The following is a 19441-nucleotide window of genomic DNA, read 5'->3' as shown; positions in this document are numbered from 1 at the left end:
TGTTTTATTTATTGGTTTTTTTTTTTTTTTTGAGAAAAATGGAGTTTTGGAGTAGGGTGTGCACTTTACAATTGGTGTGAAAATTCTGCTAGTGTAAGAATTGACAAAGTTAGTATTTATGTCTTCACTTTATTTACATTTTGAATTCTCACATTAACTTAAGGGCAAATAAAGAACAGTTTTTTGTAACAATGCTAATAATAACATGCAAAGTGAAATAGCCTTATTTAAAGACAGGGAGGAAGTGATGCAATACACCTGTAAATAATTTATCAAACACTGAAATACATTTAATCTGTGAAAGTGTGGAAATGACAAACCATGCACTAAATATATGTTACCTGCTGTTTTTATAAATCCATGTTTTTAAATTGCAAGTTACCACAGCATTGACATAAATAAGGATAGCATGACATTACTGGCATAGACAATTCAACATTTTAGTAGTCTCACTCAATATTTCCACAAGAATATTTTCAATTAATGCACAAAGAAGATGGTGTAAAATAATTAAAAGTACCCAACAGCAGTCATTAAATGTATAGATCTACCAGTACCAGTTTCTACTTTAAATTTAAATCAGTGTTAATGAAAAAAAAATATTCTCAATTGGTGATTGGTTTTTATCGTAGTTCATTTGGCACAAATCATTATATCCAAAGTCAAGTAACTGCTAAATTTAGTCTTTAAATTTGTATATATAATATATAGAGAGCAGAATATTCTAGCCTACACTTAAATATTAAATACAGAAGTAACGGATAATAACCAGTATCTCCTAACAGCTCAGATACATTAGTTAATCAGGCAAATATAAACGTAAGAAAAGCCACACAGAAAATGACAATCTTATAGTAACTTGATATCAAAGTACAATTTGAATTACTAAAGCAACAAAATACATTTATTCTAAAAAGCTCCAAAAGAAACAAACACCCTTGTATATTCAAATAAATGACTAGAAACTTGTAAGCAAAGCAGTGAAACAACTAAGAAAGGAGGCTGCTAAAACTGGAATGTTTATATATATATATATAAATATGTAGGAATTGTTCTACCAGTCACACTGAATATAAATCAATCATCTGCTAGCATAGTGAAAAAATGTTTCAATTTCTAGGGATTCTACCACAAGAATTAGAAAACACAATCTTCTGTTATCTTTAATCATAAACTACACATGAGATGCTGAAGTGTCAATATGTGATGTGTCAGTATGTTATTAAAATTAACTTAAATCTTTTATCTTACAATACTTACAATACCTAGAAGTTAGAAGAAAAAATTAACTAAAAACAGATTAGCTTACTAATCTTACATTTTAAAAATTTAATTTTTCTATATTTTCATGATTCTAGTCCGAGGCACAGCTGATGTGTTAAAATAATCTTTTAGCAACAACAATACCAATTTTTTTTTACATTTATTCATTTAAAACTTTTTGATGCATGTAACTAACATTAATTAACAGACTTATCAAACTAGTCTGTTACACATTAAGTACTATTAGAGAAAACTTTTAAAATAAAAGATAATCTTTTAAATTATTTTAAAATACTGGCTTTAATATTAAGCTAACAGTCTCAATACAAGAGTAAGAAATGCCACAGTTCAATAAAAGAACTTGATTCACTTGACTAGTAATTAAGTTACTTGTTGCAGTAGCATGATGACTTCAATGATGAGTATATTAAATAAAATACAGTGGTGACAATGTTTAACACAGTGAAATATGAGGTAATCATTATCAGAAATAAAAAGTACAGTTTCATCCAGGAAAATCAAACGGTACACATAGATGCATTTAAATATTGATTACAGAGTCACTCAAGCTGAACATTTAGCAGCATCAACATTCACTCCTTGCATATGGCTTATGATTAACATGTCAGTAAAATTAGCTCTTCGTATAAGTAAAGAACATACCTAGTTATATATGATATGTTTAGACAAACGTTATATACTGAAATAAAAATGTAAAAAAAAAAAAAACACTGCTGATGTATATGTACACAAAAACACATTACACTTTCTTGGGACACACAGAATAGTTTGCTTATAAAAATATGTTTTAATATCATTAGGCCAATATTAGTATTTTATTATTTCATGTTCATAACTTTCAAAGAATATTCTGTGTAGAACTGATAAGTTACAAAAAAGTATGCCATAAAACAGTTGATTAAAAATGTAACAACCAGTGTTATTGTAAACCTAAACTTGGCTGGTTTATTATAAACTTGTACAATAAAAAAAAAACTTTGACTAAGACAACTTATGGTTATCTGTGTAAACATAACTAGAATGTTTTGTATTTTAAGAGTTTTTTCTGTAAATTTCTCAAAAATTAATACAAACTTTTAAACCCAAAAATTAAAAGCAAATTATATATAATATATATGTATACTATACAAAAGGCATGAAAATGAACAATGGAAAGAATGACTATTGTAAATGTATTGTAGTAATTCTAAGTAGCTACAGCTATAACTTTCACAATGGTCACTAATAGCTGAAATTATAAAATTGCTGCAACTTAGTTGAAAAGTTTAAATGATAATAGCTACAGGTCCTACAATGTACCAGAGATTGCTCATTACAAGTGAATAGTTAAGTTGCTGGTTTTAAGAACTATATATTTAAAATTTAAAAAAAAACTATTCGCACCACTATCTTTAAAATTTTGTTGTACAAAAACTAGGTGGGATAATTTATTTCCACTAAACACATTCTACAAATACGGTGCATAGCATTGTCAGTTTGATTCATGTCATGTATTATGTTTTCAAGATATATAAATATCAGAAACAGATATCAACAACATAAACAGGAAATTAGTATTAATTAAAGATAAAATACAGTAACAAAAAATGAAAGCAGGTTCCATTGAAATTTTAAAATATTAAATGTCATGATAATATTTATCATGGAGGGAGCTAGGGTGTTTAAAAATAAAGTTATAATTCTAACTTTCACAAAGCATGCATTCAGTTTAAAAAAATAGTAAGGAAAGAGGAAAAAATCAATCCTATACAAACTTCTTACAATATTGCTTGAAACAACTATTGCTGGATCAAAGGTCAGACACAATTAACATAATTAAACACAACAATAATCTTTGTTCACACACAGTTCACTATATATTGACTTCTGATGATAATTTTAAGCAAAGATTAAAATTAATTAAATTAGCAACATGCTTTCAAACAAAGGAAACAATGAACCAGGAATGCTAAGGAACATCAACAATATAGAGTGTGTGCATGTATATATATATATATATATATATATATATATATATATATATATATATATATATATATATATATATATCCACTTACATAGCCAATTGTACTGCATTGTTATTTGGAAGATCAGTGACAATAAAAAGTATGAGATTACACAATGTCATACATTGGTAACAGAAACACTTGCAACAGGTAGGCCTGCTTACCCAAATGGACATCAAGCCCATGCTATTACCTAAAAGCAGGCAACCAAAATTACTTTTGGTCTTTAAGCCTACAAAAGTCATGAGAGTATTAAGAAATTTCAGATCTGCAATGAATTATATAGATGTGTGAAAAACTGCAAGACGTCATTCAAATATATAATTTATAAATATCAACATTACGCTGCTGCATTACATGTTCTACATGTTGCTGGATTTCTAAGTTAACCAATTATCCTGTCAAACTCTAGCCAGGTATCCAGGGTTAGCCAAAAGGTTACATAGCCAGGGGGTGGGGGTTGTTAAAAAACTAGTAGAAAAATATCTTTCAACAGTAATTTCTTTGTCCTTAAATTAGATGTCTCAGATTTGTGGCATCATGGACCACTTTATATTTAACTCAGATACAGCCCACATTTTCTATCCCACAAATATACACAGTCAAAGTAAAAGTAATGAGACAATAAGGACAGTGTTTAGCATACTGAGGCATCATTTAAAAAAAAAAGTTTCATGTTACTGGCAGGTCGGTGTTGTCCTGGAATATAAGCTTCATATAAGGGGTTGTTTCAGACAAGGGCGTGGCACAAAATGGACAGATAGTCTGGAAACCATGGGATCCATGAGGCACAGCAATTCTTGACCAAAACCTAAAATTAGATAAATTAAGGTCATTCAAAGCAATTTACTGTGACCACTGAATATTTTATTTTGTACGTTACCTATAGGTAAAAAGGTTTTATAAGAGAAAGAGACAGTAGCATAAAAACATACTTTGCAGTGCATTCTGACACCATGTGACCACAGGGTGAAAAACAGTATGTTGGTTGCTCAGAGTCGACGTACAGACTCAACTCAAAACCCATCTGCAGCTTGACAAATGTTCCATCCTGCAAATGATGATGCAAAGACACTTATTTTACATTCACCATTTATAAGGTGGTACATCTATCTACCAACAAATCAGTTGAAATTGTAGTATACAAACTTGGAATACATTTGTAAAAAAATTAAACCGTTTATTAAAAATACATTTTATTAATGTTTAACCCTAAACAAAGCACACAAAATCTCCAAACAAAATAAAACTAAATACAATTTGTAATTCAACCCTTTGTTTTGCCTGAATTAAAAACTCCCCAAATGGCTGTCGATCATAAAAATATTTAAAAGAATATATAAAAAAAAAGCAATAAAATAATGCTTGTTTGAATTTTAATAACTTAATAATTTTCAAAATCTAATTTAGAATTACATCAGCCCATTCCCCCACCCAGTACTATTTTTTCAATAAAAAAAACCTAAAATACCCAAAATAACTTTCACTAAAACTACTTCCTTCTTCTACAGAAAATCACTTTATTATTTTCTTGATAATTAAGGTCAATTCATTTTCATTAGTTTCATTAATTTTAATGACTTTATTGCCCTAAAAACTTTTCTTAAATTTCAATAAACCTAAAAAAATTGGCAGGAAAGAAAAAGTTAAAATTTCTGACTTCAGATGATAATTTCAGTCTAATTATTGACAAGTCTCTGGTTACTACAGAGAAAAAAAAACATTACATAGATCTGTAGCAGAGGAAAGTATGGCATAAAATTTTGTTCGGGAATATAGGATGGCTATGGGTAAATAAGTTTGAATGCATTATACAATACCTCCAAAGGTTATGGCTCTTTAAAACCTAAACTAAATATTATACTTACATTTAGACACAATGGACATTTTCTGACATTAGTGTCTGCTTGACCCCACTCATGGTTACCATGAACATGTCCACAAGGAATATAAACATACGGCTGTCGATCCTTCAAATTTAAAGAGTCCCTTGTGGGCAGGACTAGTGTGTTTAACCCCACTGGACACTGTGGGCGACCAGCATTGATTCTACCAACCAACTGTTGAAACTCATAATCACTCTGTAAATACATAACATTAGTGTTATAAATAAAAAGCCGAGAATTTATAAAAGCAGTTAATTGAGCATCATCTCAATTAGAATAGGATTACTTACAGGTGATGAAATGAGTCCTAGAGCAGACCTCCATACAATAGTTGCCCCACAGAGATCAATTAAAGTTCCATCACGCAAAACATTGTCTTCTTCTGTCATCTAAAATTTGAAGAAGTATTGAATGTCCTTTGTTCAAATCAATAAATGATAATTTAATTACAAAATGTTAATCTGGTGGCTTATTCTGTTTAAAAAGCATCTTAATATAGTGAACAGGTTGTCTAAACTTTTCTTTCTAAATAAACAGCAAAGTTAAAAAAAAATTGTTTTAAAAAAAAAAACCCAACAGTTTAGGGTGTGAGTTAAAGAGAATATGATACCAAACACACAAAAGAATAGTCCTTAACTATTTAAATCTTGATCAAATTGTTTGCTTGCAACTGAAGTGAACAGCAGAACACACAAAGTAACAATCTCAGCACTTTTTCACATAAACTAGTTTTTATGACTGTGTAATAAATGTTATAATCAATCACCTGATGACTTTTGAGGGGCGAAGGCCGTGAATCTCGCAGGGAGAATAGACTACCTCCAACAGAAACTTCTCGCCAGGGGCCAGGCTTTCCAGAGGGGGTGAAGCCACCTTGAGGTTGCATTATGAACACACCATTAGTTGTAAGTCCATCCACATTGTCATCTGAGCACCACTTCACAGCTTTCTCCTGGAGGATTTAAGAAACACAATTAAACCACTAAAAATGTACATAATAAATTTTAAAAATATATACAAAATTAATTTATTAAAATAGTAATTATTATATTACCCCTAAAAATATGTTCCTTCCAGAATCAAAACCTGCTGCATAAATCCTAGCAGTATAAGGAGGTGCTCGATCAACAATTATACGACAGGCAAAGCGAGAAATTGTGCTCTGTGGTGCAGTGTCCCTTTGAGTCCTAAGATGACCTGGGACGGTGTCCATAACAACAAAATCTATAGGACCCTCCATTGATCTTCCAATCTAAAACAGAGAGTTATATTAAGGTATATTATATTGACACAGATCAGCTGTTTAAAACAAATATCTTATAATAATCAGCTCCTACCTGAAACATATCAGTCTCATCATCCCTGAGATACTCAACAATAATAGCTCTATTGCGAGACAGTGTATAAGATACTGAGTGTTTGGATTGATCTTGCACAGCCTAGAAAAAAAAAGGTGGAAAGAAAAAAGAGGTAAGAGCGAGCCTACAATAAGTTACCAAAAAAAAAAAAAAAAAAAAAAAAATTAAAAATTAACACATTTCACAAATTCATCAGCAGTACTATTGTGTTAAATTGAAATTCTATTAATTGTGCAGGGATAATAGCTTTTATTATTAACTGATATAACAGTTATCTTCAATTAAAAAAAATTGTGTACATACTACCAACTTATTTAAATTAAAAAAAATTAAGTTATTTCAAATACTTTCATATTTAGTACCATTTTTAGAGAAAATAGTCACACATAATTTAAACTAGGCCTATAATTTTCAATTTATCAATATTGAGCTAATAAAAAAATGTTTTATACTGATGCCCAGACAACACAATGTGAGAAAACCCATTCTATTGCCACAACATTAAATTCATTGTCCAAACAGTGGGGACACCTTCAAACACCAACAACCCAAGCATTGTTTACCTGGGATGACTGAGGATTAGTGACAAGGTGCTTCTGGGAAGGCTTCACTCCATTTGCTTTCTCCCTCTTCCAAAGAACATATTTACTCCTTCTCCTCCCTTTGTCACCAGAAATTAAATGTCCATTGTAGCTATTGGGAAAAAAAATTGTCCAGTGTGGAATTAAGCTCAAGATTAAAATAAAATTGAAAGCTGAGCTATTTTTAGTTTAAAACAGAAAAGATCACTTTGAGATTAAACTAGTAACCAGATTAAAAAGAAATAAGAAAGTAGGAGAGAGAATGAAAAAAAGTAAATATTTGTTTAAAACCAGAACAGTACATGTTATCTCTAAAAAAACGTGGGTACGTTCACCATCAAATTTCCCGACCCATCTGCCCGACCCACGTTTTTTGTCATCAAATGTATGTAAATAGTTATTTTTTACTTTTTAGTCCACAAGAAAAACGTGGTTTTTTAAAAAGTTTTTTTTAAGTATTTTATTTTCTCCTTTTTAGTCCGTTGCTACACATGAAAAACGTGGTTTTTAAAAAAAGTTTTTTATATAGTTTATTTTCTACTTTATCCAATGACTTGATTAAGTATGACTTGACTAAGTGTTTATAAATACACGGACTAAAAATCTTGAGCGACCAGGATTCGAACCTGGGTTGTCGCGGCCACAACGCGAAGTACTAACCACTATACGATCACGGCCAGCGCGCTCACATCGATTGGGGCCGAAGTAACTGTGTCAATAGGCCTTCAGTCTTGTCGGTATCTTTAGAAATCATGTCCTCAATTTTATGGTCCTTAGGGCGTAATTAAATTAAGCTAATTACGGTCTCTAATTGCTAGTTTTTATGATTGCATCTGAAATTGTTAGGCGAAAGTAGCCTGCATGCCAAATTTCAGATCTATAGAGCAATCAGAAGTGGGCTAATTTTCGATGTCAATTTTAACAACAAACACATCCACAAACGCGAAGCTGAGTTAAGAAAAACGTGTTAAAAAGCCAATCAAGTGTTCAACATCTTACCCAAGTACAACAAGTTCTCCATATTTAATGTTCTCCACAGCCTCTGATGCTTGATTAGAAGAATCAACTGACATCTTTACATGTCAGCAAATTCAAACTGGACACAATACTTCTGGAGAGACATACATTACCAAATTATACATTGTACACACAATTTAAAGTCTTTCTTAAAGTATTCATAGAGGCAGATTGGTTTTAAGTTGTACTAGGGTTCTATGCAGCTATATTGTTGTTGTAAGGTAAACTGTTTTTATAGTGATACTACAATGCATGGATTTTTACTATATGGATTTAATGATTTGTAAATGATACATTTAAAAAAAAAAACTTGTTTTTACAACATCTCAATGTTGCAGAACCTCATTTTAGGGAAAATATGTATTTTAAATAATTTTTTTATATCAGTTATTAATGGATTGAAAAATACTTATTTTCAATTGTATTAGAGGTCAGTTATTTAATTTATAATGGAATTGTTACAACTATAAATCGATTAAAGGCTTATGAGATAACATTTTATTATTTTTTTAAAACGTGACTTATCCTGCTTCTTAGTTGTATTATTGAAGGAAATTGCTGACAACATAATTAAGATACAAGTTAAAATTTTATCATTGTTGACTCATATTTTAATCTGCTTTTGTTTCTGAATTTGCTCACACAAAGAACAATCTACAACAAGACAGCTGGTTATTTATTTTAAAGTTTTCTCCAGTATGGGCTGCTATCCTCAGCTAATGAGCCTCCCTCGGTTGAATTGAGGAGTTGGCCATCATATACTCTCCCACCTACAATTTGTATTCAAATAATAGTATTTCATCCATTTAGTTAATTGAACATAATTGGTATATGAGTTGACTTTTGGCCTTAAAATAATTTATTTTCAATTAAACAAAATTACGTTCTGTTGATTATCAGACTCATAGTTCTTTATATGGATGAAGCAAACATTACCAGATGGATAGAAAAGTGCTAAGTCTCATTCAGATGCTATCAAATATACATTTAGTAGAATTCTAAAGCATTTATTTGTGACAGGAGTCAGATACAGAAATAATAATAATGTACAATAATAATGTACTAAACTGTAGCAGGTTTTTTTTGCACATTTCAACACATTTGGGAAAAAATGCTACAACAAACTTAGAACAGACAAACTGTTAAATACAAAGTGTGTATGGTATAGGGGTAAAATGTGAGTTATGAATAGGTAACTTGCAAGGTGATATATATATATACTTGCTAATGAAAATATATTGATTACAATTATTATACACCTGGTTGCATGGTTTAAACAAGTTAATAAAAAGTCTAGTGACAATTTAAGCGCAATTTCCTTATGTTATCTAAAAATAGATAGTGATCAAGTTTGTTTTTAAAAAATGTGAAAAAATGATTAGGCCTAGCGAAACAAAACCTTGTAATTGTAACTCCCTATCACTCTCAAATAAATTATAAATAAATTAATAGGGTACAAAAATAACGTTTGAATTAATAAGTAAAAAATAAACTTATAGCAGTATCTAAAAGACAGCGAAAAATAGATTATTTTGGCACATCCCTTTCCCCATAGATCTATATATTGCTATATAGTACTGTAGTGTATTATGTTCATAACCCGTAGCTCTGTCGTAGCGTAAAGCACACACTGGGACAAAACACAAGACGTATAATGCTGGGGTGCGTTCAAGCTAGGAGAACGATCGGTTTGTAGGTGTTTATGTAATTTTTTAAAAATTTTTGTGACAGAACGAAAGGATATTTTTGAGAACTTTCTTCTGCAATATTGTTCTAAATTATGGCAGGAATCGATTGGTAAATGTTTCAAGTCGCTAAGTGGTCTGGTTGCCGAGATATGGGCCAAAAACTGCATTTTTTCGAGGATTTTTGGATCTTCCGGAAATCCAGGAAGGAATTCCGGGAATTTTTTGGCCCACAATCATCCTCGGAACATGCTTAACATATTTGCTTTTGGAACTAGTCCTCGATATTGCTTCGTTGAGGAGGAGATACGACTTAAAGCTGGGGGGACACATCCATCCAGAAATGACGAGTTAATAATCGCAATTGTCCGTATGAAAATTGCGCTAAAAACTGTCACCTTTAGTTAATAACCGCACAAAGCATAAAAAATGCATGATTCCATAACTGGACAGATTCCCAGTCAAAAGAACCTAATGGATTCCAAATTCACTACTTTTGAGATAGAGAATTATGTGCTCTGCCATCCTATAGTGCTGCAACATAAAACTAAACTCAAACTGTTAATCAAGTAGGTGCCTATAGTACTTAGTAGAGTTGTGGATGGCGTGGCCTAGAAATACAGCGCTCAACTGCTAACCCAAAAGTCTCAAGATCGATCTGGGATTAAGTCAGTGGAACGACCCTGAGTCCACACTGCTCTAATAGGTACCTAACTCACATTTATTTAGACATTAGGGAAAGTAAAGGTTGCTAGGCATAGGCTGATGAGATTTGATTATCCCATTTTATAGGGTGTTGGGAGATTGCGAGACGCGAAAAGCGAAATGGCGAGGCGGGGAAATGCGAGACACTTTTTGCGAAAAAAAAGTTTTTTTCATGCTTTTTTCATCTTTATTTATTTAAATTATTTTTTTTTGTTTTAAAATAAACAAGCATTTAGCAATACCCTTTAACACGAGTGTTGTATGTTGTTATTTTTTATCTAGATTTTATTATATAGATAGATAGATACTAAGAAGATAGATAGATCTATATCTAGATCTATCTATTTAAAAATCCTAACATCGTTAGCGAGAGGAAAATCCCGTCTCAGTCGGCATTAATTTTAAAAATCTAGCCCGCTCATGTTTATACAAACATGAGATGTGTCATTGTCAACTGGTATAATCTTGTCAGCAAGAGAGATATTCTGCAACATGTATTCATGGATTGTTGTACTTGCAAAAAGTGTAAAAGTTTGAGTATAAACAGTTCTAAAAAGTGTAATTGATTTTTTATTAAGTAATTTTAATTACAAACAAAATTTACAAACAAAATCTTCTGAAACAGTCCTAGCACTACTCAAACACACCTCGTGACACCATCTTTCACACATAGTACATCTAAACAAGTTCATTAGACTCCCATTTATACATTTTTCTTTGGCTACTTCTTCCAATCCGCATTCATAACATGTCACATTCGCATCACAGTTGACCTCCCCGTTCATCCCACACACAACACTGGCGGCGGCTATAATTCAAAGTTTCTATGCAACAATACAAAATATGTTTGCTTCGGCAGCGGATTGGGGCACGGTAAAGACGGTAAATCAGGCGGCCTCGGCATTCCACACAAAAGAAAGAAGTTGATTTATTGTCAGCGGTATTTCGGCGGTTTCGAACAAGGTGGTATTCTAAGTCGACACAAAAGATGGGGGGGGAGTTCACAAATCATCAGTATGTCTAGCGACTGAAAAATCGGAAGTTTTAACAATGTAAACGAAACATCTTTGAAGTCTGGACCAAATACCACTGAAAATCGGGAGCGGTAAATTTTTCGCAGAAATCTTCGCATTTCAACACCACCCAGCGTAAGTATTGGGTTGTGGTAAAATGCGAGACAAAAAGTCACGTGACCGACAGTTTTCGCGCCCTTCTCGCATTTTCCCGCCTCGCCATTTCGCTTTTCGCGTCTCGCAATTTCCCCACACCCCATTTTATATGCTGAGGTCAAGAAACATGAACTGAACTCTACTTCATCATTCTGTTCAACATTTTACTGTAATTGTAAATTGAACCTGTAGATCTAGAACAGAATTATAACTTTATACTTATTACAGTAACAACTCAAATGACTAGGTCACTATAAGTAGAGTCTAGCTACTATCTATTCACTAACTACTAAACTAGCTAGCTAGTACTACCACTCTAACTCTAGCAGCTATATTTCTTTCTTTGGACGTTTCATACTAAGAATATCGAATTATGATAATAATATCACTATCACTCCTTAACTGTATCTGATCACTTAAGTTTTTAAGAGACACTTAGAAATCTAGATTAGATCCTAGGTGTAAGTCACTGTAAGTTTTTAACTACAACTCCACATCGGTAAAATCTTAGTTTAGCGTCGTAAATTCGGCCAAAACTAGTAATGTGGGAGAGAGTGAACTAATGAATATGTCATTAAATATAAGTATATTTTCGTATATTTTGATAAAATATTATAGATAATTGAATAATAGATCACCATTTATAATTAAATCAATTTAAATATCCTGAAATTAATTTTTATCAACCCTGTTCGAGATAGTAAATCTGCTATTAAAAACAGCAGCCATCTTGAGAAAATGTTATTTAGAGTAGCTTCCCTTTCATTTCTATTCGTATGAAAATGTATTTAAATATGATTGTCTTGTTGTATAGTCCGTATTACAAAGCATTTTTTTTTTTAAAATTCTGCCCTTTAAAAACTGAATTTCCTAACAAACAACTTTATTAATTCTAGAAGCATTGTGAGATGCAACTTGTATCCATGTATTAAATCACGTTTTTTTAACTAATGTTTATTTGATCTTACTATTACTATATAGTTTGAGTTTTTTCTTATTGTTTGAATGACTATTTTCATTTCAGGTTTTTCTTTTCATCAATTAGTGATTATACCGTAACTTATGACATTTTTTTACTTCTCTTTACCTTAATTAAACCCCAACCTCCGTCATATTTTTGTTGTCAATGTCACAACAAGCAGAGGCGTAGCGACCCTTCCCGGCGCCTGGGGACAAACTTTTCGATTTGCACCCCCCTCAAGATTTCGATTTGCACCCCCCCTCAAACTTTCGATTTTGCACCCCCCCCCTCAAGATTTCGATTTGCACCCCCTCAAACTTTCAATTTGCACCCCCCCCCCTAAGCCTTTCAATTTATTTTTCCAACCCATTTTGGCGCCCCTTAAGGTCGGCGCCCGGGGACATATGTCCCTCCCCCCCGCCCCCCCCCCCCCTCGCTACGCTACTGACAACAAGTCATAATGTAAAAAATTACGCTTCACTCTGCCTTATCTAAGATCTCTAACCATAATTTTGACAACATTAAATGTTTGTCATCATTTATATATATACGGAGAGACAAAATGTATTATCCACCAGCTTCCCTAGTAAAACATCATCTAAAACAGGGGTCTCCAAACTTTTCAGTCCGAGGGCCGCATTAACTATCAAATTTCTGTTCGGGGGCCAGTTTCTTCCAGGCATGTCTTTGATTTTTCTGGGCAAAGCTCCTCAGCCATAACCAACAAACGTTTTTTCCGTGGACAAAAAGATCTCCGCGGGCCGGATGAGAGGACCTCGCGGGCCGCATCCGGCCCGCGGGCCGTAGTTTGGAGACCCCTGATCTAAAACAATGAGCCAGTCCACCCCTTAAGTGCGTGTTGTCATTATGGTCCATCGCAAGTCTCCACCTGCCGGACACATTTTGGTTATCCTTTGTTGTCAAATTGTCAATATCAAGTACCCAAGTGAGTGATATAGGGTTGTCCATAAATGATATCACATATTATTTGCTACGGGAGTGAGTAAAGATTTGTGACGTCAACTCAAGCGGCTCCGCAATTTATGACGTGTCGGTCTCATGAAAGGAGGTGAACGGGGAAAATACCTAGATCATTGACAGAGAACCTCTATAATGCTTTGTTCAATCAAAATAACGATAAATAAGCATTAGTATACGTATACCTTGCTCATCAAAAATGTTGCAAGCCTGATAGTTTAAGACATTTTGCAAAACGGCCTCAACACATTCTCCACGTCAAAAAGGCTTGACACCAAATGCCTGCCGACGAATAAGCCGCGTCTAATGCGGGGCGTTAGGAATACAGCCATTAGCATGGGCCGCGTTAGAGCAACAGTAGGCTATCGCGCTTTGTAAGATGATACTTAAATTCGATTTCGCTAAACAGCGCGAAAATTTAGTAATGTTCCGTCGTTTGAGGAAATTTATTTTCTTGGACTTAAATTGAAATATCATGTTGACTGTCTGGCTTTTAATTTCCAAATATCACTTTTAATGTATCAAGATTCAGAACTATAATTTACTTTAATATAAGTGTCATCGTTTATTGTGCTTTTTATAAAGCGCAGAGTAGCTTCAAAATCGGACGGCCATCCTGTTTTCACCAAGCTTCTTTTGGAGCTTAATATGGGTAGTCTAGTTCTATACGGTGAGAGCTTAATACATTTTTAAAGGGCCGAAAGTCTCAAGACAGCAGAAATAACCACGTACGTTTAAATGGACGAGTGATAAATGTGTTAGGGGCTGTTTAATGAACACCAACTTATGTAATCAAATTAAACGTCGCATAAGCGTCAAAACGGCAGTGCTTGTTTGTATTTTTCTATCAAATTAGCCTAACGGTCGGCGGTACCGGTATATGACATCACGCGCGAGCGTTAACTCGGGTGACGATGTGCTAAGTGGGGGAAAAGGTGGGGTTCAAGAAATGCGACTCAGCATGCTTTTTACATTTCTTGACCCTTCTTAATAGTTCTATCGTCCCCACTGAGAAAATGGATCACCAATGAATGACGCGTCATACTTCTACAGCTGGTCTTTCTCCCACAACCATCCCCTGTTTTCACTAAAAAAAACCTGACCTGTCTCCAAAATCATATCGCTGAGTTCTACTCAACTTCTCCCCACCACAAATCACAATTTCTATCTGAAACAATATGTTCATATGTTTGTTCTGTAATAATGCACGCTGTCATTACTATCTTAAGAGCGACGTCATTTATGAGCGATCTAATATTGATTTGCAAATAAAGTGTTCAAAAGTTTGACCTCCCAACAATTGTTGTGGTCTTGGATGCACACTATTAAGTCTGATAAAGTTTATTAGTCATTCATGTCAACTATATTTTTTAAAAAAAAGTAAAATTACTATACAGGGGGTCATCCATAAATGATGTCACGCTTTTTTGACGATTTTTACCTCCCCCTCCCCTCCGTCACACGTTGTCACAAAAAGCCAGACCCCCCCCCCCCCCTAAAATGACGTCACACCTTAGCCTACAACCCCCCCCCCCCTCAAAATTGCAGTTGAATTGTTTTTAAACAGCTATGTTTTTCCAAAATCTTGTCTGAACTCTGTCAAAACTGTTTTAATACATTATAATAACAATTGATTAATTGTTATTATAATGTATTAAAACAGTTTTTTAAAACGCAAAATAACGTCTAAAATTCGTTTTCTAACATTACTTTTTTAAAATGCAAAAGTGTGACGTCGCACCATCTGAACCCCTCCCCCTCCCCCTCATCACACAACGTCACAAAATTACGGACCCCCCTCCCCCCTACGAGTGTGACGTCATTTATGGACGACCCCCGGCATATATTAAACCAATACAAAACAGTCATATTAAACCACAAAATCAACACAAAAGACATGCGAATAGACAATTTATTGTTTTTAAAACATGGCCGCTGCTTGTATTTACTCATTGTTGTCTCGAACGGGGTAGTTTAAAGTTTATTCCAGGATATTTACGACTGGTTTGGTCTTGGATTGTGATTTGTTATTCAATTATCTGTTATATTATGTAAAATATGACATAAATATGGCCAAATGAATGAAATATTCATTAGTTACCTTCATCGCACATTACTAGCTACGTTGGAATTTACGACGCTAAACTAAGATTTTACCCTCCACATCTATCAGACCTGAGTCATGGAAGACAAGGTTTTTCTTAGTCTTTTTTGTTACTTTTTTACACTTTTAGTTTTTTCTCGATTCTCGTTCCCTAGTTATAAACAAATTAAAATGTAATTTGTTCCGTAAAAACTCACATGTAAAGTATACATGGAAGAATTAACATTGAGGAAAAACAGGTTTACCTTTTGTTATTTTATCAAATTCAGTATGAATGAATACAAAGACTGAATACTACACAGCAGCACCGAGTCACTGATATTTAGCGATTTCCTAAACCTAATCTTGACCTACTTTTCTACCGGAAGAGGAAAGCCCAAAGTATGGTATACCAAATCTCGAACAGGACATTATTTGTGTTATTGCTAACCAAATAACTGAACCCAATATTACGATACAAAATTGTTAATAACATTTGAATCGATGCAAAACATTATAGTCATTTCGTATATTCACATTAACTAAGTTCACCGTGTAAAACGTAATGGTGGGAAATAAATATTTATATAGGTGCTATTTGTATATCATACTTTTCGACGCATGCGTACAGTATGTAAATAATGACACCTACTTAGGCTAGTACGGAAGTAAACAAAAGAAAAAAAACTCAGGGAAATCTCTAACAGTAACAGTGCACTCCTAGATTCCTATTTATTTTTTAGTCTGTTCTGCTACCGACTACTTCAAAATATACCTAAATAGGATTAGATTAAGTTCTAGATGTACTGAAGATCTTGTTGTTTGAGTTACAGTGTAATTAGACGTGACGTTATTAATATTATAGATCTACTTGATCTGCCTACTACAGTTTAGAAAAAAAATAATAATTTTTTGATTAATTTTTGACGACTAAACTAAAAATATTAAATAAAAAATCATCCAAAATGTCTATCGATTTCAACTTAATGGAGCAGATATCAACATTGGTGTGGGCACATACTGGTGACTCAAATATGGCAGAACAACTCGCCACTGTAAAACTAATCAAAGAAGTATGGCAGAGATTAAGTGGAAATCAAGAATTAGAAACACTTCGCACAGAGACAATTCTAAGAATTTCAAAATATGTTAAAGAGCACCCAAAAGCATCAAAAGAAGAGCTTGCCAATGAAATTGGAAAACAAATTAAGGACTTTGCAGACAAAGTAGAAAACATGTAAACTTTAGTTTTTACTACATCTAGACTAGAGATTTCTACTACAGTGCAGGAGGTGCAGTTAGTCATTTACTGTGTTACTGTACTGTAGTGTAGTCTTTTTAGCTAGACTAGATCTGTCTAGATTCTCTTGTGAAAAGCAAAGGAGTGTATTTGAGTGTTTTACCCTACAGTAAAATAAATTGATTCAATGAATTATTATTGGAAGTGCTTTGAATTTTACTAATTTAGTAGTTCAAATCCTGTAATAAATGTAATGTATTACATTAGAAATATGCTTCAATTCAATTAAATTATAATGCCGTAAATATGAATCAATTGAATATTAGATTTATTACTCCAGTATAAAAGTTTAGTAGGCATTACATAACTCAAAACATCAAGTGAGGGAAGTGTTGTTTTTGGATTCACTTTTCAGTTTTTTTTAGTTAGTGTCTTGGGTAAAAAGGGAAAAGATGATGAGTCTAGCTACTTTTAGCTTAGTTTGCAGTAACTATATAATAGACCTACTCAGTACCTTACCAAATAATGAGATATCTATGTGCTTACAAATAAATAAAAAATGTATTGTGCGTATGCTATTCTTTTTCTACTATCACTATGGTACTAGCCAAACCCTAAATGTTAATACAGATCCCAATCCAAGCACTTTATTTATGTCATGTGAAATTTGAAGCTTAAACGCTAATTTTATTTTATAAATGTACTAAGGCACTTAGGAATTTGCTGTTTCATTAAATAGAAATGTGAGAGATTTTTGAGTGTATCAGGATCTTGTAATGTATTTGAAGCTTTTATATAAACTCAGTAGAAAACATTTCAAGTTTTGTGGTCACTGTTATTTTTTTTTTAAAAACAATCTCAAATCATTGAAGCAAATGGCTTATCATACTAATCTGACATACTTAAAATTTTAATATAAAGTAGGCCTTTGAATTTAGAAACTTGTGAACATTTGATTATTTTTGGTTTTAAATACAGGATGGATAATGCTCACTGATATATTGATTTAAATCTATTCCTACTTAACTAATAATAGTTAGGTTTAGAAAAAAACAACTTGGCAAAACAAACTGAATTTGGTGAAATAAAAAATGATTACATACTTTTACAGTTTGTCCATATAGGCCTAAAGATTGTTTACTTATTTTAGTCTCAAGAAACCATCAGTTTCATTATAATTGCTTAAGTTTTCATTTGTTTTTATAACATTTTTTTGGTGATATAATACAAGTTAAAAGCTTTACTTACATTAACTTACATGTGTTTCAGTTTCTTAATATTTGTTAAATGTAAACTATTCACTTTCTCAGATTTCTTTGTACTTCTGAGTTCTACATACTTATAAAATACAATCACCAAATTTACTTTTATTACTTTTAATTTGTTATTTTTAAACATTTATGGTGTTAAAAAGTGCTATATATATTGTTTTAATTTATCCTTAATTGTATACACTGACCCTGGATTTAAATTAATTTGCAAATTACATTATTCTTATTTTACTGTAAATGCAAAAGATTTATTCATGTCATTTTGATTACTTTTAAATTTATGTAAAACATATTTGATTTCTGCTTGTATTTTTAATGAATGTATAAAATATATTACTTTGATCACTGTTACAATTTTATCAGAAGCTATATTTTGTATTCTCATAATGATCTATTCTGTTTTCTAGTTAGGCTGCCCAAACCCTTTTTAAAAATTCTCTGCTAAATTTTTGACATTCCTTATTACAAGTGTCAAGTGGGAACTAATTATTTTTTTAATGAATTAAGTATCTTATTAATGGAAAAACTTATCACGTGATGTAAGTTGAAAGCTGCACTGTTTTAGTTTGTTTAAAATACCCATCAGGTTTTAGAGTACATTTTTACATTTTGTATAATTCTAATGATTCCTTTTTACAAAAAAAAAAGATAATTTTTTGCATTTGAATCATATTTTTATATTATTTTATGTTATTTGTTTAATAGAATGTGCAAACATTTTTAATATTTAATATATAGCAGTAGGCATAACTTTTAAGAAATAAATAACTCACAAATATGACAGAAAGTCAATAATAAAAAAATGTATTTTGTGTTGTTTGTTTTAGAAGGTTGTATTTTTTTTTTAGTGTGGCTCAAAGGTAATAATAAAATTGCTTTTCCTATTTGTATATGTGTGCCACTTATTAAACATTTTTTCAGACCTTTGTGTTTTGTCACATTTCATTGTACACTCCAATATAAAATATTGATATGATATTGTGTGTTAAAATAAATAGACAAAACACTAAAAATGTAAAGCTTTAATTTTTAAATAACCACAATTGACAATTGATGCAAAAATGCTTGTGCTCTTTTTAATATTAAAAAGTACAGGGAAAAAATGCAATATTAAATAAAAAACTAAACTTCCACTTTATAATAGTTAATGGTTAAAACAGCTTGACAAGCTGATTGAAATCTGAAAATAATTTAAGGAGGTTAATTTATAGTTTTTT

General features: G+C 32.2%; 1 protein-coding gene across 1 annotated transcript; it reads right to left on the bottom strand.

The window, feature by feature from the left end:
• Positions 1–113: 113 nt before the first annotated feature.
• LOC131958279 (protein pellino) lies at positions 114–16089 on the bottom strand. Its single transcript, XM_059323222.1, has 10 exons — positions 15980–16089; positions 8115–8226; positions 7098–7227; positions 6514–6615; positions 6231–6428; positions 5943–6128; positions 5467–5565; positions 5159–5371; positions 4226–4341; positions 114–4101 (listed from the first exon to the last, which is right to left on the bottom strand). The coding sequence occupies exons 2-10, from the start codon at positions 8186–8188 to the stop codon at positions 3963–3965; spliced, it is 1257 nt and encodes a 418-aa protein (XP_059179205.1). The 5' UTR covers positions 8189–8226; positions 15980–16089; the 3' UTR covers positions 114–3962.
• Positions 16090–19441: the final 3352 nt, after the last annotated feature.

The sequence above is a fragment of the Physella acuta genome, unplaced genomic scaffold (assembly GCF_028476545.2).
Source record: "Physella acuta isolate Inbredline_101_S28 unplaced genomic scaffold, ASM2847654v3 ptg000085l, whole genome shotgun sequence".
Lineage (NCBI taxonomy): Eukaryota > Metazoa > Mollusca > Gastropoda > Physidae > Physella > Physella acuta.
Note: the sequence above shows the minus strand (reverse complement) of the source record. Positions and strands in the feature narration are given on the sequence as shown.

Excerpts from the sequence above, each read along its gene's own strand:
- LOC131958279 (XM_059323222.1), bottom strand. The coding sequence starts at position 8,188 with ATGTCAGTTGATTCTTCTAATCAAGCATCAGAGGCTGTGGAGAACATT. Across the intron at positions 6,616-7,097 it reads CTAATCCTCAGTCATCCCAG|GCTGTGCAAGATCAATCCAA; the intron begins GTAAACAATGCT and ends TTTTTTTTCTAG. Across the intron at positions 5,566-5,942 it reads CGCCCCTCAAAAGTCATCAG|ATGACAGAAGAAGACAATGT; the intron begins GTGATTGATTAT and ends TTCAAATTTTAG.